Here is a 21068-nt window from a genome sequence, read left to right as displayed (position 1 = left end):
TACAGTAGATAAGTAAATTAATAAATCTAAATCAAGAATGGAAAGATGCAAGAAAGAAAATACAAAAACTCTTGACAGATCAGAAATTAACATTTATACAGTTTACAGACCATTGCAACTTAAAAAAAGTAGTAAATTAAACCACTAATTTGAGATTTTATAATCAATCATCACCAGTGAACAAAGAAATGCTTGTTGTGTTATCCTACTATCCTGAAATTACTTTCTAAAGGATCCAACCCATAAATCAAGAGAAATACAAAACCCCAATATTACAGAACAAGAAACAGAAAAGCATAACAATATTCAAGATGCTATTTTTACTACATAAACCTTTATGTAATTGTTTGTTTGCATAAATATCCTTTATAACAGTTGGCAAACGTTTTAGTACATATTACATAATGACCATAATGACAACGAGGTGATCACACTTTTTTTTACAGGCACAATCTGTTATAATGCAGGAACTTAACAAGAACCATAGTCATTTCAAATATTAATAAAAGAGAATTTGGAAAAAACTATGACAGATAAAACTGTATTTTGATAACTTTGAATGAGATTTGGGTACTCTTCATAAATAACTTCAGTGAGAACATTTATGATGAAGAATAAAAACTGACAACAGGATGTGACTGAATGTCAAAGTAGAGTCAGGTGAGAAGTATATAGACAGAGCAAAGCACCTGGGACCGTCCAGTTAATAGTGAGCATACTGGGAGCACAGAGGTGATATTTATAGTTTAATAAGCTTATACTAAACACTCAAGAGCGTTTTCAGTAAGGCAGCTTGTATTTGATAGAAGAATAAAATTTTGATCTCTTTTTTGTCCACAAAGCAATTCAAGTCATCAAAGTCAGAAATGTAAGTAAGACAAAATAAGTTTTTGAGCTGGATTTTTGCCAGAGAGAGAAAGACCCTTTCATACCACAAGTCTCACAAAGCTGAAAGGAGTTGAAGTGTTGTAAAGTCACATGACATCACGTGGGACAAAGGTCTTTTCCAAACCCATTCAGAAACCTAACCTTAGAGGAAATTGTTGAGCTACAGTCGTAAAATACAATTTTCACTTGCATTTCTTAACAGTTTTTAAACTGTGTTTTTAAGTGAGGTGCTTAGTGAGCTCACCTGTTTGCTCTACACTCAGATTTTCTGTGCAAAAAATCTGTCAAAACAATCAGTCAAAACCTGCAAACCCCAGCCTGTAGAATGCTAGGTGTAGTGTTTACCAATAAAAGGATCCCTGCCTTCGCTTTACTTCTTATAGTTTCCCATACGGGCGCACCTCACTGGATTCATTCACTCCCATCTTCCACAGCTTTGTTATATAATTCCTTTATTATATACCTCCTTTGCACTATAATAGCTACATATTCTGAATATGCAGCAAATATGTCTTTTCAATTCATAATGAAGGAAGTAATAGCAACTTACTGGGGGTACTTGAGTGACTGAGTCACATCATTTTGTCCTTTTGTCCTCATTTTGCTACGGCTAATATCATACAGTATATATAATATCTATATCAATTATTACACAGTAAAGCAAAGGAAGGGGTTCCCATCAGCTCAGCTGGTAGAGTGTGTGTACTGAGTACAGTTGAGTTCTTTCTGCAGCAGCCCAGGTTTGAGTCCAGCCCGTGGCCCTTTGCTGCCTCAAATAAAGGCAAAAGCCCCAAAAATTATCTTAAAAAAACAAAAATATAGACGTGGGGATGTGGGAGAAGATCAATCCGGTTAAAGAGAAACCGCCATGCGCCATGCTGAAATAAAGCGAATGCGTTGAGGCAGCAGTCATTTCATTAGTCAACACTTCACCTGGTTGAGGGATTTTGACAGCAACATTACATCTGGTTGCAAGCACACAGTTTCAGCAGAAGCAGAGCAAATGTAAGCGTAAGCAGGGGCTGGTTTAGTGCAGGGTTTTGAGGGAAAGCATTACAAAATTTGAATGCAAAATCAACAATTAATGCTCTCTAATTGAAAGACCACACTCTTGAATAAAGTTATGGAGAAAGTTTAACTAGAAATATAGGACCTTGTGATTAAAAGCTGAACACTAGGAAGCTTTGGTAACAGTACCAGCAACACTTAATCGTGTTTTAGAGACATTAAAATTTTGCTTAAGTCATCTATAGTTTAAACAATTCATAAATGCACTTTTATGAAAGAAAATTAAAAGAATGTAAAGAGGGAAGGAGTCAGTGCAGATCAATTTATAACCTACACCTCTTCTATTCTTGAAGGCAAAGTAAGGTTTTACTCCAGCAGGTTATGATAAAAGAAAAGATTGATTTATCCAATTTAAGAACTAGTATCTATGTTCATCTACAAAACATACTGCAGTTACGAGTGTAGTTTAATTAACAAGACGCAGGACAGTTCCTACCCTGTTAACTACCCTGTTTTATTCCTGAGGGTCACAAGGAACCTCACATCAACATTTGGTCAGGGCAGTGCTAAACCTTAGAGTTTGCAATTTTCTGCCACTTCTCCATCACACAGGATTTACAGGATGTTGTGATATGATTTGGAAGTGAATGTTATTGAAGCTTATAGTTTAGTGTAAAGCTATTCTACTTGCAAAGAGAGATAGTGCAGAGGATTATCTGTTGCAGTGCCTGTTTTTTACTTATATTGTACTGACTTTCACTAAAGCTTTTCATTTTACTGGCAGGCAAATGTATCAGTTTATTGAAAGAAAATGAGCCTTCTTGACTCAAAATTGAGTGTTTTGGTTTATATCTTCAATAAAGTTGAATAGGATAGTAGGATAGGTTACTTTACTTTGGTGGTAAGACATTAACATTGTGTTACGTTACCTGAGAAATGTTTGAAAACTGAGTCATAATTTTAAATGTTTTAACTGTCCAGTACACCTGCTGTCAAAGTGAGATGGTAGGACACTGAGCAGCTGGTGGATCACTGCGTTGCTCATGGACACATCAGTGGTAGCTGATAAGAGAGAAAGTATCACTCATTCATTTTCTCTGCTGCATAAGAGGTTGAGACTAGAGCTAGACCAACAAGTCAGGCAGGTTAGCTTATTGCAGATATATCATATCATGATGATACGTAATACAAAATGCAGAAGAGAAATGCCAAAGTTATGAGTATCGCAGTACAGTAGTTTTGCAGAACACATGTCAAGTTGAGTGTGTGTTTGCGTGCCGGTCTGTGGCTTCTCTCTACTTTCAATCTAATTATCATAATTATTTGCAGTGATGATGACCATATCACATCTGGCTGTTATGGGAATTAAATTTCATTCAACTAAAATACTTTTTTTTTCTCTCTGTGTTGTCTCATTCCTAGCATGCAAATCGAGACAGTGCACAATGGCAGATATTTTCTCTGTGCATTTGACTGTAAATTAATATTGTTCATATTTACTTTAGATTATGTGCGCTACAGAGAAAGATAGCTTCCTGCTGTACTGTATCTTTCGTTACCTTTCATGGAGGAAACGCTATGACGGTCTGCATTTCTGTGGACGATTCTGTCACATCCTGAAAGAAAGATCCTTGCTTTGAACCTGTTTATCTGCTTTATGACGTTGCAAATGGACCTTAACCTATTTATTTTGATAGCAAATGGGAAAGCGCTGGATTCAGTGTATGAGACAAGCTGATCTGAGATCAACCTGGGCCAAATAAGCAGATCAAGTGAAAGCAGATAACTAGCGTCTGGCTGGACGTGTGAAAGGATCAATGCATTTCAGGACAGGAGGAGATGGAAAACTCCCAGAGCTTAGTCAATATGAAAAGGATACAATGATATTTCTCTGTCAAAAGGGGAACATGGAAATGTAATCCTCTCTTTGGAAAGCTTTTTCAGTTATTAAAATATCAGACTCCGTCACTGGCTAAAACGAGGGAGTGAATTTTTGGTTATGGAGAGGCCTTTAGCTTTGTCTTTATTTAGACATTTGACTTTGATATCTGTTCAGATTACCTGCAAATTTTCATTATGCTATATTTAAGTACAGAAGAATAATGTTTACCAATAAGAAGAAAAGCAAAAATGTTCTTAAACATTTTAGAAATTGACACATAAATTCAAGTTTCCATTTTTTCAACTTTCAATAGTGCTGTTTATTCTTGGTATCATAGTCTTAGTCTCATATATCTTACTATCTTTTAGAATGCATAGTAATTCAATATATATACTGACACCAGGGGGCCTTTTAAAGTCGCCCTTTAGTATCTTAAAAACCTACAGTAAATATTTAAGGTGAATTAGACATTTAAGCTGCACACCACTCCACACATTGTGCTTTTTGTTTTTTTCTGCTTATATTTTTTAATCAGATATTATAAGTTGAGCAAGACTTTTATCTCTTTGTAAGGGTTTGCTTTAGTTAAAGCTACTGCTGTGCACTTTTATTGCATCCACCACCTGCAGCAATGTCTTCAAATTTCAAGGAGAATCAAGTGCTACAAAACCCAAATCTGTATTTCGTAACAGCGACAGTTATCTTGCCGCGTCAGAATGTAAGAAGGATCATTTAAACAGCCTGCACTTTAAAGATTAGTGATTTTGTTATAGTGCTCACTAGTGCCCACGATGTCCATATGTTGGCCCACCTCCCTGCTAATGTTTTGAAACTTGACATCGTACAGTTTGAAAACATCAAGAGTGAGCTAGGAGGACATTTTCGCTTTTAGGAGTGCGTTTTAGTGTGATGTTAAAAATGACAGAGTACAACTTTGAGGTTGGTGGTAGGTCAATTTCCAGGCCCTGCAGTTTTCTTCAGTTCTGAGGAAAATAAGTCTTCGCCATTCTGAATCAGTGCTGGTCAGGGCTACAGTCTGTGGACTTAATCCCTATGCCTCTGAACTATGGCTGCCCTAGTTTGACAGAAATAGTTGGATAACAGGAAGTCAGTGGTCAGTGGTAAGGGTAAAATATTTATATCGTGTCTCTGGACTTCCCTCCGCACCATCTTCCAATCAAAACAGCTTTTGACTTAAGCCTTTATACAGTACATTGCAATTACACAATTTTTGAAAAGGAGAACACGAGAGAGCTTCAGTGATGGTGACGTACGGGCCTGTGCCCCTAATGAAAACCACCATCCATCCATCCATCGTCAACAGCTTATCCTCCATACAGGGTCGCGGGGGGGTGGAGCCAATCCCAGCTGACAATGAAAACCACATATACTGAAAATATAGAACTGTTAGGCTTTCCTCACAATGAGAATATTTCCTGTTTCTTAATTGCTGAGTTGAATCCTATCTGACATTATTGGAAGAACCCATTCAGACATGTTTTTACTGAGCAACTTTCATGTTCTAAGTATTTGTTAAATCATTCTGATGTTATACGTTTGTAGAATAATTATACAATCCTGGTAAAAACAGGTGCAGTCTATGTGTTAAAATCCTCCTTGTCAGATTCATTAATTTTTTTGGCCACTTGGGGGACGCATAACAAGCTGCAAAAACTATACTGCCATAAAATCACTTCATAATTTTGACATGCCAAACATGTTAACATACAGCGGCTATTATTTACACATCAAGCAGACATGGAGCAACGTTAGCATTACTTTGGGAATGACGTCACGACCCAACTCTTCTGGCAGCTCCTCGAATCCAGCTTTCTTCCCCACATATATAAAGGTTCCACCATTATAGACTACAGGCCAGTAGCATTAGCATCTGTGCTGTGTAAATACATGGAGCGTGTGTTGTGTGTAATCACCTCTCCAGCTCAGTTGCTGATAAACTGGGTTGAGGGTGGTTGGATTCCGCTCAGCTTTAAATACAGTGAACATCCACACTTTGCATAACCGCCTCTCTAGACTACAAGTCAACCCAAGACTGGTGCTAAGGATTAAAAACATTCTACAGGATAGGTTGCAATAATTAATGGTTAAAGGCCATGGTAAAACACCCCTCATCACACTCTGTTCATCTCCATAACTTCTTCCAATTCCTCCCATCATGCCGCTGTTTAAAAAACCCTCTGGCCAGGACAAATTTATTCCATAATGTGCATATTTTTTGCAATGTGATTCTGTATTCTGTATACCTGTGTGAGCTAGAGATTTTCTGATTCATTTTCTGATTCTGAAGACATTTGAAAACTTGTGTGTACAGTTAGTTTGTTGTGCTAACTACTGACACAAAAAAAATTGCGTTTTGGACGGTGATCTGTACTTTGTATTTAAGAAAGACATCCAAGAAGCTATGTTGGTTCATAAGTTGTTGTTTCATAAACCTGTATGACTGAATCAGATTCCTCATTCTTTCTCACCTTCTTCCATCTCTGCTTTTTCTGTCTTCTCTGCCCACTTCCATGCCTGTAGCTGTAAGTAAATTCTAGTACAGGAGAATCAGGATGAAAAGATGGCAGCCATGCTGTTACCAACGGGTCCTGATGGCTTGCGGCGGTTCACTCGCGAATCCTTGGCTGCGCTGGAGCAGCGGATTGCGGAGGAGCAGGCCAAGAACGCCAAGGATTGTAAGGACGCTTACAGGAACGCAGAGCCACCCAAACCCAGGGCTGACCTGGAAGCAGGCAAGCAGCTGCCACGCATCTTCGGTGACATCCCTCCAGAACTTATCGGGGTGCCACTGGAGGACATTGATCCGTTTTACTACAAGAACAAGAGGGTGAGAGCTTCTGTCTGTTTTTGTGTGTTTAATGTTTATATATCCGGTGGGGACTTTAAACTGAATGCACACCAACCTATGTGGTCTCATGTCACTGTGGGGACAAAAATGGAGAGACTGCTTTTTGAGAGTTAAATTGGTTTTAGGGTTCAGGATACATTTAGGTTAGGGTAAGAGATAAGGTTAGGCATGTAGTTGGTTAAGGGGATATGAACTGCATTATGTCAATGAGACATTCTCACTGGGATAGAGAAACAAACTGTCCTATAATAGTGAATAATTCCACAGTCCAAACCTACAAAGTCTTACCCTAACCTAACCCTAAATGTATTTGGTTTACTATATGACAAAGAAAGGCAGCAAACTGAACTTTCAACCATCTAATCTCACCTCCATTTCTGTTTATTTATTGTACATTTCAGTTTACATGGACTGGACATTTGCATTAACTTTTAGCTGATGCTTTTGTCCAAAGCGACTTACGACGCTTGCTAGATATGTCAGAGGTCGCACACCTCTGGAGCAACTAGGGGCAACTAGGGGACATATTGGTGGATGTGTCACAGTCGGGAATTGAACCTGGGTTTCTCACTGTACCATCACCACCCCCCACATACAGTAATGGCTTAAGAAGACATACTGTACAAGCCACTTAGTGCATCAACGTAAAAAATAGTTTCACTTTTTTTCAAGTGTGTCTTAAAACAATACTCACATGCCATACAGTGAAAACAGTATTTCTTTTTACTCTTGTTCATACTCGCCATTTAAACATGCTTCCATTAGAAGCTCTGTGAAATCAGTTGTCGTTCTATGCAAAAATATATTCAGAAGTTTAGATTCGATAGAAGATAGATTAGATAGAAGTTATTATGAGGATTCAGAGCTCTGATTGAATCATATCAGGTAGCTATCTTCCAAATTTAGTATTTTAGCACAAAATTCAAAGTAGTGGGACAGGTAAAAACAAGCTTTAGAATATACCAGCTTTATTTGCTGAACTCAGACAGTTGAAGGCTCAACCTTCAGCTAAACTTTGGAATACGTTTTTGCACAGAACAACGACGACTGTAGATTTTGTTCTTAAACACTTACACTGGGCACTAGGATTAAAAAGGAATCTTTGATTGGCCAGTATGAACAGGAGGAAAGATTACAGCAAAACTGTTTCATGTGCACATGGGCATCTGACTATTTGTTTTAGACAGATTAGAAGTATTGTGAACATATTATTTAATACTACAACTGCATGGTTTTCATTTCCTGCAAACAACTTGCATTAAACAGATCAAACAGTTACACGTTTCTGACACAATTGCATCTCAAGAAACGGTTAATTGTGGTTAAAATTGTGACTGATCTATCATTGGTATACGAGTGGTATCAGTGATATTGTACTGTTTCACTGATAAATCTTCCTGCACGTTTAATTATCATCTGGACTTGTGAACATGATATGACAGTGAACCCCCTGATCAGCTGAGGTTTGCACTGAATTCACCAAGTGGTGTTTTAGAGCAGCTTGCAGCCGAGACAAGAGGACAACGACTGCATCTCTTTAGATTGCAGAAATAGGATCAGCAAGTTTTGATTTGCAGAGTAGATCAGGCTGCTGCCCGTTAATGGGCCGCTTACGGAGAGATGAAAAAGGACGTGGCAGGCATTCTCAGGGTCTCTTTGTTTTGGCATGTGATGCGCTGCTGGATGGGAGGATTATCCAAAGAAGAAAAAATATTTAAATAAATGCCACATCTGTTGGGGAAAGGTTCTGCCCCGCTTTGGAGTTGACTCCATTATCTCAACTGGCCTTGCTCATTGCATGCATGTGCACCCAGAGCTTTCTTCGAGGCAGAAGTGCTTGTGGTGGAAGTTAACATAGATGGTAGAATGAGTGGTAGACTCAACACAGTAGCTATATTATCATTTAAAATCCTGCTCAGAGCTGCTGTCGAGTTTCTCTGCAGAAATGGAAACAAATGTGCCTGAACATGATGGGAACATTTTTTTGGGAAATGTATTTACATTCTGATGATGTTTTTTTCTATCTCTCTGCTGTGGCTCATTCAGGACATTTGTTTTGTTTTGTTTTTCATTTATTTAAATAATGTTAGAAAAATGTGAGACTAATGATTTTTTTTTTCTTTCTTCTTTGCAGACTTTTATAGTACTTAACAAAGGAAAGGCCATCTTCAGATTCAGTGCCACATCTGCACTTTACATATTAAGTCCATTTCACTTCATCAGATCAATCGCCATAAAAATTTTAGTCCACTCATATCCTTTTTGATTATGGAAGTCCTGTGTCATGTAAAATATTGACGTGATTGTTTGATGGAGGCAAGTTATTTCCCGTTGGACCATATTACCAGTCACTTCAATTAGTTTGTTTAAGGTTGATATGAATGAATATTTGTAATAAAGTACTGGTGGGTGAACGCCCTTACGGGGAAAATGCTTTAAAAAAATAGATAATAGAAGTGATATGGGCATATTTTAATAGTTAATAAACAGGATTAGATGTGCCTCAGGTTGACACAACTCCTTTCAGATATTGCTTTTACACACCAGTGTTTGACAACCACTTCAAAAAGTGCTTCACTTCAAAGTAAAAGTATTAATGTCAGTGTCGTGACATTTGTGATAACATGAAGATCAGACTGTGAATTGGGCAGCCTGCTGAGAACAAACCACTGTGAAAAGAAATACTGGCAGATAAGCCAATTTCTAATATTTACTGATTTCTCCTCCCCCCTTAGGCTTCTATTGGATTTTTCCATAGTCCCATTTTTGAAACAGCTTTGTAATGGTCTACTCTGGCATCACAAAACCAAATCCCCGCATATCCCTCTTTTAATCTCTGAAATGAAATAAGAGCAAGGAGATTTCACATCCTGTGACGGCTGCCTATTAGTTCTCAGACAGCTGATTCATACTTTACATGCATGAGGGAATATTTCCTCTGAATCTTCTCTATGTTATAGATGACAAAAAATATATTGATCAAATGATCTATTAAATAACATCTAGCATCTGATATTGATTCCCTGCAACTGATAAATCACATGGATGACTGTAACAGACAACAATAGCTCTGAACAACATTTTAAAGGGTAACTTCAGTAATTTTCAACCTGAACCTTATTTTCCTTATGTTTTTGTGTCTGTGTGACTAATATTGTTTTTAAATTAGTCCAATATTGATCGGGCTGCAGTCATCAGCAGCGAAACAGGGCTGCAACCTAATCCTTGTGAGCAATTGCAGCCTTCATAGTACGTCCATTAAAGTACTTGTTTTTGCCACTGACAGGCTCTGATTGTAATTACAAGTGTCTGACAACATTGTGGAAAGGACGTCTACAGAGATAGACCTTTTTATAAAGAGTAAGATCCTTTTTGTTTCACCAGAACCCGTAACTATAGCACTCTCGTCCAAGCCACTAGACTCCACTGACTAAAACAGCAATTTTACCTCGCAGAACATAGGAGTTGCTGGTCTACAGTTGCCTCGGTGAGTTAATTTGTTACTGACAATAAAATTACAGTTTTTGTCAAAGGAGTCTGGTGGCTTTGACTAGAGCAATATAGCAACTGTTTCTGGTTAAACAAAAAGGATCTTACTCTTGAAAGGTCTATCTCTGTAGGGATCCTTCCCATAATGTTGTCAGTGGCACAAATGCACTTTTAAAAAATGTTGTCCCAATTAGTCACATAGGCCTAAAAGATGGAGAAAATCAGGGCCGGGCTGAAAAATACTGAGGTTACCCTTTAAGTCCTATTGGCAAAAAAACTATTAATTTTTAATTTTATAATAAATTATCATATGGATAAGAATATTAAATAATTAATGTTATTCAAAGAAATTGATTTAAATAATTTCATCTTTCAGCAGCTGACATATGATTTGTTATTGTTTTATTCATCCATAAGAAGGAAGGAAATCACTCCCATGATTTAATTTTAAGTGGAATTTACTTACATTTTCCATAATCTGCATTTACTAAAGTTTTAATGCTGTTGGCACACACAGTGATGGTTTATCCTAATGGGTATATTTCATAGGATTACAAGAAATATTGTTGTTCTTTTTGGCTTATCACAAAAAGTTATTTTACTGTATATGATTATTTCACAGTACACTTTCCTTAACTTTGTTTCCACATTATTTAGCTTGTTCATAATGTTCACTATACTGACCAACTGTTTCTTCATGGCCATGTCTGATCCAGCACCATGGACCAAGTACCTGGAGTAAGTATACACAGTATTGTATACTGTACCCTACATAGTATCTGACCCTAAACTTTGTGTCTCGGACAGAAATTGAAACTATAGCACATGTGTTCTAATGTGGAGCTTTACTACGGTTTGTTTTGTCAGTGAGTGGAAGAATCAGTTGACATGTAAGTATATGATGCATGTAATATTTACTGCCGCCCGAACGCCACATACATAGGCATATTAAAGCATGTGGTGTGGAATGAAAATTGCTGCTTAAAATTCTTCAGAAATATTGTGATATGCATGATGTGGAAGATGTGGCCAAGTTATTGTCATCATCCATGGTTCACAGGCATTTTGAGCATGCAGCATGCTATCTGCATTAAAAAAATATTTTTTTTTGTTAATTTACTCTTGCAACTTTAGAAATACATTTATAATAAATGTGAAAAGAGACTAAGTTCCCTTTCTTGCAGAGAGTAAGTTCTCATATCTGTAAGCTAAATATGAAGCTGTTGTTTAATATGAAAAGTATCAAAATCGAATATGAATGAACCACTAGAAAGTCTTAAACTGTAAGCATTTATTACCTGTGTATATGTTTGTATTGTAAACATGGAATATATGAGCTCATATTGTTATTTTAAACTACTTAAGCATGTTATAGGTCATATCTTGCACACAATATGTCAGTGACATCACTCCTCCATAATTAAAGTTGCTATAAATGGTCAGCTGCATTCAGAGAAGTTGGGGCTGACGGTGCATGTTAATGTGCATTCTCTTATTTTTTCATGCTTTGCCTCTCGGTCCTTATTGTTGCTGCTTGTGGTTTATTTTAAAGCTCTGAACCATTAAGAGCCTGTAGAGCTTGTTCTGGATTCAGACCTAACTTAATTTCTTTCCCCCTCCATGAATATTTTTCAGGTACACTTTCACTGGCATTTACACTTTCGAGTCGGCAATAAAGATGTTTGCGAGAGGATTCTGTATAGTGCCGTTCACCTTCTTGAGAGATCCATGGAACTGGCTGGACTTCACCGTCATTGTCATGGCGTAAGTAACAATATCATTCATAATTTATTTATATTTAGACAATGAACCTCACATGACGTTCATTTCACAGCAGCAGTGGCTACAACTACCAGAGAAACGTCTAAATAAAGGTCCTCCTTAACTCAGTGTTGTTGCTTGTGGGACATGCTGCAATGACAGGCAGATTAAAAAGAACAATTTCTTCTTTCAGTGTTATTCAGTCATCTTGAGTGGTAATTTGAAACACCGTGAACGATAAGCCTATTGTTGAGGTCAGAGATCTGTGTGCCATGACTTGCTACCCATGATGGAGGTGGCAGATTAGATAGGTGACCTCCCACTGCATTGATGCAGCATTGTCTGAAACCAATCATCCTGATAGGACATTTGCTTTGTTTGAAAACAGCAAGTCAAAATCCCTTTACTGGTTGTAAACACACTGAAAGCTGTCTTTACCATCCGCCAGTAATTTGTTTTTGATTAATTACGGTTCAGTCAGCCAGTTCATTCAGTACAATTACATAATTTCTATTCACAGGTACTAAACACATGCTACTCTGTTGTTTTAACTGCTAAGGAGGATACAATCAATGTTTTTATATTAACAATGGATCATATGACTACTTGTATGTGAAAGGAGTTGTACTGATGAAGCCACAGATAATCATCACTCAGCTACAAGGAGAGTTTTACAGCTTTCAGTTTATTGTTTAGGATTTTGGTTCACTCTTACTGCTGTAACAGCAGACAGAGAAAGTAAGCGACTAGCTGGTGAACATAGTGCAGCATTTAGCAGCTACAGAGCGAGATTTTTCCCTCAGGGGTTGGCGAAGACCAAAGTAAAGTCACTGACACATTCTTTGTCTGTTCTACAGTTTTTGGTTTATACATTTGTTCGCTGCAGGTCTAGAAAATTACTGAAAGGACCCAAGATGCTACACCAATAAAAATAATTTTAATTACAAACCCATAATGTTATTTGATTGAAATGTATTTTTAAAGACATGATATACAAACCATTAAGAGTGTCTGAACATTATTTGTTAACCCTGCTGATTGTACCTTATGGGTATCTTCTTCTAATTCCAGATATGTGACAGAATTTGTAGACCTTGGAAACGTCTCAGCATTAAGAACCTTCAGAGTACTACGAGCACTCAAAACCATCTCAGTCATCCCAGGTAATACGCCCATCAGGTCAAACTTCAGGCCATCTGTGCCTCCTCTCGTTTCCAGTCATGTCTGAATCTGCTTCTCCCACATCAACAGAAAACTTAATTTATCTTTGTGTTACCAAACAATTGATATATTGTCTCCTCTCCTCCGTCAAGGTCTCAAGACCATCGTCGGCGCTTTGATTCAGTCTGTGAGGAAGCTGGCAGACGTGATGATCCTGACCGTCTTCTGTCTTAGCGTGTTTGCCCTCATTGGCCTGCAGCTTTTCATGGGCCTACTACGACAAAAGTGCATCCGCAGCCTCTCGCACTGTGTTAACTCCTCCTACAGCACCAATGCATCCTTCATCTGCAACAACAGAACCTGGAGCTCCAGGGCGGATTTCCTCAGCAATGAAGGTCAGCCAAAAAATAAGAGACTGGTGTTGGGAACGCATTTCACACATACAATGTTCTGAAAACTGTCCAGTATCATTAACATTCAATAAAATTCAATTTTGTGCTTTTATCCTCTTTTCCCCCTTTCCTTAGATAATTTTTACAAAGTTGAAGGAGCAAAGGATGCCTTAATATGTGGATATGGAAGTGATGCAGGGTAAGTGAGTGTTTGTGCTGCTTACTGCTTGTTAATCATCTGCAGGCTATTACATAACATCAAAGCATCTAATGGCTTTTGATCCCATGCATGTCCTCTGGATAATTGGATATAGTAGCTTGAGCATCAGGCTTGGGGCAAATAGTTTTCACAGAACGAGAAAATACAGAAACAACAATAGATGATGTGCTTTAAGCTTCATATTTAAATCTGCGACTTAGAGGTGAGGTAATGTATAGAGGAATGGTCCCGTCAGAGGGAGAGGTATAGCGTGAGAGAGGCTGTCCACAAGACAACATGTGGCGTGGATAATCACCCCGGCTCCACTGGAACCCTTTAGTGAGAAACATGGAGTTGCCAGCTGGAGAGAGGGGGGTCTTTGGAGATTTCATCATCTCAAAAGCTCTATGACATGATTGATGATGATTAGGTTAACCGGAGCGGACCGGACCACTTGGGATTGATATTCTGTTATTGTTGAGAGAAATACTGAACAGAAGTCTTCAAGCTGTACCTCAGTTTGCGTTATAGATGATATTTTATCTGTGGACTGATGGACTTTGTTCCCAATGAAAGGCACAGCGTGAAACCATCCAAATATTGCTACTCAGCCGACGCACTGAATAATCCTATAAATCCAAATGCTTTTGAAACAAGCACAACAGGATGACTCTGCCCATGCCAGGCCCAGTTCAAGGGTTATAATGAACTAAATACCCATCTGTGTGAATCTGAAATCCTGCAGCTTCAACAAATGGCTTCCGTTAGGTGCTCTTGTTAATGATACAAGTTAATGGATGATAGCAACTAACAAAAAACGGTGACGATATTAAGCTTTAACGGGGAAGTTTGGTACAGATTGTTTTTCCTTTTCTTCCATAAAAATGTCTTCTTACTTAAAACAAGAATCGTTTTAGTTGTTGGTACATAAATAGTAATTCAATTCATTCAGACCCATTTTTCAGGGTTCACTCAAAAGTTCTTTAAAAGCACAGAAAATGTTTCCATTTGAATTATTGTTGTTATTATTATTATTTAATAGCTTTATTTGTGACAAGAAAATAAGTAATACAAATCACTTTTAACACTAAAAGAGCAAAAGGGTATTGTTAAACAACATCAATGACACACATGCATCCACACAGATTCAGGCAAATGAATACTAATACATCGATTAAATGCAAATGATGATGATGTTTAACTATTTTGATAATTGATTATAATATAATAATTGATTATTATATTAAGTAACTTATTCCAACTTGTTCAATGTGCCGATTTGCTGCTTGTTTCACAGCTTAATGAAAAATGATAGTCGGTGTAGCGTTGATGCGGTCTTGTAATTAATTGACTGGTAAATCTGAGAAATCTGAAAACACAGTTTAAAGGTGGGATTATAATCCAATACATCTCTCACTGTCTTTTAGCTGTCCATTCTGTGAAAAAAAATACAGTGATTGTAGACAGACCTGGTTCTGTAAATGGGAAAAAGTGGCTCAGACCTAAACACACAACGCTGTACCAGCCGTTCCAGCATTGATTTGTGTGTCAGCTAACTTTAAATGACATGCCCAGGGACTTTCAGCTTTCTCTCTAGTTTGCCAAGATATGCTGTTGTTGTGATGTTAGCTACTGCTGCAGGAGAGTTGTGAATTGTGTGCTGACTCTGGGACTGTCTCCTCCTCTTTGCATGTAAGCTTTGCAGCAGCAATTGTAGCAGTAGTTTGTTAACCCACAACCTACTTGCTGTATCATTGTTTGTTCTATATCATGGTATTTTTTGTGGTATTGTTTTTCTCCAGAATAGCATTCCCCACCTTTAATTCAATTCATTTCAAAATTCTGGGCCAATTGTGTGTAAATTCAATTACATGCAGAACATGATTTTTCAAGAACAGAAATAATTAAACTGGTGGCTATAACATAAATCTATAGGATTGTTACATCCTCCCAGGGAGTCCCATGTTTCTATGTTCAGTATTGCTGACAACATTGTTTAAAATGGGAACACATAATAGGTAAAAACACTTCCATACATTGTATAAAACATGGACAAAAGAAACAGAGATGGTTTAAGTGCAAGAGAAGTTTCAATAAAAAAGAGAACCAGCCTCGGTTTGCCAAAATTTAGTTAACAGCTCTAGCAGACCTTTAGTGTGTGTAAGACTATTTTTCATAGGATTAAGCTAATATTAATATTAATGCAGTATTTTAACCAGATAATATTACAAATATAGACAGAGGTAGTTACACATTTTTATCTGGATCACAGTGCAGCCAACCCTTTAGTTTTTAATCTCACTCTGTAACCTCTCCTCCAAAAACACAGGAACTTAATCTCCCAAGAAGTAAAATCTGATTCAGTAATTTGTGTTCAAGTCAGAGCGAAAAGAGGATACATTTGAGGGCAGTCAGGGTAAATGACATCATTAAACTCCCATAAATAGTAGGTCAGTAAAATCAGACTAGTACCAATATAACCTATCCAGCTGTGCCAGAGTTTACCTACAAAATTGTTGCCTGTTGCTTGTGTTTTGTGCGTGGAGCTCTAACAGTGATTGACATTCAGTCTCATTAAGTTTTAAGCTTTTTTTTGTTTGTTTTAATGGCTCTTTGGACAATAAGAGAACAAGGACGGTTAGCCCTTTTGTCTGTTAACTTTGCTCAGTCATCACCAAGGATGTGGTATTTATTGCATTTTTCATTTCTTTATGGTTACGTGTACATTAAGTCAAAGACACAATGACACAGCTTCATGCCAGACTTGCAAGGTTATAGGTTAAAATAACCATATGGCAGCTTGTGTGTCTGTTGGCAAAATGAATGAGACAGCCTTTTAACTTCTGTGACATTTTACATGGAACTTTCTGAGGCTGACTGTGGAGACGGGCAAGATATTAAGCAGGTCAGGATGGAGGACGTAAAACATAGAGGATGCTTAATCTTTTGAGTGTATTCCAACAAGTAATCCCTGAGTAGATTTCCAAATTAAATCTTTGGATACATTATGATGACACACACATGCACACAAACACACAGGCACAAGTGAGCACACACGCAAACACACACACACACACACACACACATGCACACATGCACACATATTCAAATGATATTTTCAACCTAGATGGTTAGCAAGTTTGTGATAAATGATTTGCTCAAAGGTCCAAGCTGTTTCTCATCGCGCCTACTGTAGAGTTCAGGCAAACGCTTATCCCCTCACATCTTAAAGCCACTGTGCATCAAGGATTATGACTTTCAACTTTTGCCCTTGACCCCACCCCCCAGCCCTGCCCACCATAGAGGGAAAACACTTTAATGTGATTGACAGATGTTCCTATGTTGTTCTGTTACACAAACTGCAGGAAACTGATGGTACACCTCAAGGATACTGCTTATAAATATTGTAAACATGTTAGCAAAGAGCTTTCATAGAGCTCTTTAACACTCTAGATTGTGTTGCTTTGGTTATATGACATGACTTGTAAACTTGTATGAAAGTTTGAAGGACCATACTGTAGTGTCTGTATTTCTTCTCCTTAACTTTTTAGTCTTTAAATTGTAAGTTGACTAGTTTCAAACACAATTGCCTCAAAAGAAATCTAATTAGAATCAGAATCAGTTTTATTGCCAAGTAGGTTTACACATACAAGGAATGTGCTTTGGTGACTTGGTGCTTAACAATAAACATAAAATGTATAAATATTACAATATTAAACTGATAAGGTATAACATTTTTAAGAGAATAGTGATAAAATAAAGTAATATGTGCATATTTACTTCAGATTTACAAAATCAGAATCAGGTCTACATGTGACAAATTTACAGTATGTACACTAAAAAGTGTGTGTGTGTTGGGGGGGGGGGGTGGATGTGAGAGTCTGTGTCATTAGCGGTCGCAAGCTTTTTTGATGAGGCCAGCTGCATTTGGCAAAAAACTTTTCTTATGGAATAATTTGTCTAGTGTATTACTAATGATTTGGAATGAAAGTAAAACACTACGGGACAATACAAATTCTGGACTCACCTGTGCAAACGAGCGTGCAAATGTTGCTGGCTGTGGTAGATGTCTGTGTGGAGGCAGATCTTACCTCACAGCGAATGCATGTGGCTTAACAGCTCTCTTTGAAGGGCGCTAACTGAGCACGAATGAATGCAAGAGCAGTCTCCAGGGAAGTTACTAAAAACCTCAATGTTGACATAAACATTTTTTTAAATTTAATTTAGATTGATTTCATACTTCCCATGAATTCGGTTATAGTATGGAAATGAATAGAGTTGCTGCAGTAATTAATTAATAATTAATCTGCATATTATTATTATTAAAAATGTGTCTATAAAACGGCAGAACATGCTGAAATGAACAATTTTATCAAACTCTCAAGCTGTGTCGAGAAGTCATGTAAATTTTGTTATGTAAAGTTCAAAAGGGTGACACCGTTTTCTTAAATACAAAAAAAATCAGTCTAAAAACCATGTGGTATGCCTAAAAAAATGGTCAACAATAATATCATTTATTCACTAAAATGATACAATCAATGAGCGGAAATATGCAAAACCAGCGTGCAGTCCTTTAAGACAACACTTGCAGTGTCTGCAGGTTTTGTGTGTGTTTAGTCATACGGAGTAAAAGAGGCGAACAGATTGTTGACAGGTTGAGCAGTGCAGCAGAGGAAAGGGACAGCCTGACAGGAAGATGTTGCTGGCCTCACGCAGCCTCCTCTGTCCTCACTGCTGGATATTAGTGAGAATTCCTGCTTAGCTGGCTGGTTGGTGAGATCTACAGCTGTTCTCACAGCAGCGCTTTGCCGCCCAGCTGTTTCCCGGCCATTACAAAATTATTCTGCGCTGAGATTGACATGCCAGTCCAGCTTGTTCTCAGCTGCTGGACTTAAATATTTGCTGTAATGCCACTATGCTGACAATGAAGATCAGAGATGGAGGCATGAAGCTGAACATTTTTGAACTGCAATTTGATATCCATCTGGCTCATCATAATCCCTTTTGCTCCAGTGCATTTTAGTGCTCCTGCCTGGAACGAATTTCAAGTGCCCTCTTCAGTTGAAATAATGGTGTTGATAGCAGTGTATGTACTTACTGACTCATCCGCTTCTCTACCCTGTGGAGTCAAAGGCCAGATGTTTTTAACTCTGGTACATCTGTCTTCTGCCTTTCAATTGTTTGTGCATTACAGGAAGTGTCCAGATGGATTTGACTGCCTAAAAGTAGGGAGGAATCCAAACTATGGCTACACTAGTTTTGATACCTTCGGCTGGGCTTTCCTGGCCCTCTTCCGACTCATGACGCAAGACTACTGGGAAAAACTGTTTCACCAGGTGCAATTTTTGAATCTCATTTTAATCTATCAGTATCCTGTGACGATATGCTGTGCCAACTGAATTATATTATATATTATCATTATTATTATTATTATTATATTTTTAACTCCTCATTAATTTCAGTTCACAAATACATGATAGAATGCAAACGTCAAATAATGATGCTTAAAGGGACATTTAGTTTGTTTAGTTGTGTTTCCTTAGACTGACCATTATTTCCATTGGTTATAATGCTATTTTACTTACCTGGTTAATTTGAGAGATACAGTATGGTTGGCGCAGTGACTCAACATAACTTCACAATGTCATCCATAACATTAACAGTCAGGCAGGATATAAACACAAGTATTGAATGCTGGGTCAAATGACAATGATTAAGCATTGTTGGGATTCCAAATAGTGACAAACCTACTGATACTACTCATCTGACTCTGCAGTTCCCCACTATGGAGGGTTTTAGCGTGGAGCATTTAGCAGCTAAACACAGATAGTTCCCTCAGGAGTTGGACAGTACCGATAATGGCTATTTAAGGTGCTGTCATTTAATTATTTTGTCTGAATAAAGAATTTAGATCCATCCATCCATTTTCTGTAACATATCAGGGGCTGGGTCACGATGGCAGCAAGCTAAGCAAGGTAGTTCAGACATCCCTATTCCCCAGCAGCGTTTTCCAGGGAAGATGCAGAGGTGACCCTAAGCCAGATGAGATATGTAATCAGCATATTCTGGGTCTACCCTGGGGGCTCCTACCAGTTGGACGTGACTGGAAAACCTCCAAAGGAAGGCGTGCCATCCTGATCAGATGCCCGATTTAGATAAAGCCGATAGAACTGAGGATTTGTTTACCTCTTATTATCTGACTGTCTGTTGCTTTCCATCTTGAACTGCTTTGTGCAGCCAAATCACAGTGAGCCCCCAAAACTCAGTAATGTCATTACTGAGTAAAAGGTATCCAACATGGCGTACTGACTTCATGTGTGCTCCCTCAGACGTTACGCTCAGCAGGGAAGACCTACATGGTTTTCTTTGTGCTGGTAATCTTCCTGGGCTCCTTCTACCTGGTCAACCTCATCCTGGCTGTAGTGGCCATGGCCTATGAGGAGCAGAATCAGGCAACCATCGCCGAGGCCTGGCAGAAGGAGAGGGAGTTTCAGCTGGCTATGGAGCATCTTCGCTGCGAGCAAAGAGTAGGTGCAATGCAAGCAGTCAGCCAAGACTTTCATATTTTCATGTTTGCTTTCAACAAACAATAACTAATATCCTTTGATGTTTTTCCTTTCTTTGTGTAGTTGGCAGCAAAAAGACAAGCACAGGATACAGACTCAGTGTTGTCCCCAGAATTGTCTCCGTTTTGTCTGAAGACAGGCAGCATTCGTCGAAGCAGCAGCAGAAGAAGAAGATCACACAGAACGTTGTCTGAGGAAACTGCAGAGGAAGCTGCGGAAGAGAAGTTTGACCCACTGGATGAGCCAATGGTACATCACCCAACAATCACACTCCAAACGTTTCTCCCAGTCTTTGATGCTCTCATTAAAAGCCATAGGAGCTAACGTATCCTCTGTGTTTCTGTAGCCTCCTCTGTCTCCTATTCCAGTCCACCCTCTGCTGGCCACGCTGTCGTCTCACCCCCTCAGCACCAGGAGAGGAAGCCAGAACAGCATCTTCAGCTCTTTCCGGGTACGCAACAACTCGGAGGCTGACTTTGGGGATGACGAGTACAGCGTTCATGGGGACGCCTTCAGGAGTCGCACCAATTCATCTGCAACACCATGGAAGAGAAGGACGGGCAGTGTGCGGAGCCACTGCTCCCAAATCTTCACCCCCAGCCTCAATGTCAATGGTCGGCTCAATGTTTCCCTAGACCATAACGGGGTCACCACTCTGGGCCTACACACTCCCACCTCCATGCCTGCTTACAGCATGGAGAGGATCAGAGAAGACACAGTGAGTTAGAGAAGCCTGTATTTAATTAGAAAATCCTGCAAGAGTGAACAATATGCTTTTATTAGGACGTAAAACATCTCTGACAGCCCACCAAATAAAAGGAGAAGAAAGCCTTGTATTTCATTTTTGGGTGTT

At 38.5% G+C, this 21068-nt stretch overlaps 1 protein-coding gene across 1 annotated transcript in view; it reads left to right on the top strand.

The window, feature by feature from the left end:
• LOC119902471 (sodium channel protein type 4 subunit alpha B-like) overlaps positions 1-21068 on the top strand; it is a 43370-nt gene that overhangs the window by 1467 nt on the left and 20835 nt on the right. Inside the window, exons 2-12 of the mRNA XM_038718683.1 lie at positions 6320-6626; positions 8782-8900; positions 10785-10874; positions 11772-11900; positions 12969-13060; positions 13211-13453; positions 13586-13649; positions 18844-18985; positions 19979-20176; positions 20279-20464; positions 20562-20933. Coding sequence (XP_038574611.1) covers positions 6360-6626; positions 8782-8900; positions 10785-10874; positions 11772-11900; positions 12969-13060; positions 13211-13453; positions 13586-13649; positions 18844-18985; positions 19979-20176; positions 20279-20464; positions 20562-20933 — 1902 coding nt within the window. The 5' untranslated portion in view covers positions 6320-6359. The remainder of the gene's footprint in view (positions 1-6319; positions 6627-8781; positions 8901-10784; positions 10875-11771; positions 11901-12968; positions 13061-13210; positions 13454-13585; positions 13650-18843; positions 18986-19978; positions 20177-20278; positions 20465-20561; positions 20934-21068) is intronic.

The sequence above is a fragment of the Micropterus salmoides genome, unplaced genomic scaffold, assembly GCF_014851395.1.
Source record: "Micropterus salmoides isolate LMB-PRFRI ecotype aquatic unplaced genomic scaffold, ASM1485139v1 Ms_hic_scaffold_14, whole genome shotgun sequence".
NCBI classification, from domain to species: Eukaryota; Metazoa; Chordata; class Actinopteri; order Centrarchiformes; family Centrarchidae; genus Micropterus; species Micropterus salmoides.
The sequence above is the reverse complement of the archived record's forward strand: the minus strand, read 5'-3'. Positions and strand labels throughout refer to the sequence as shown.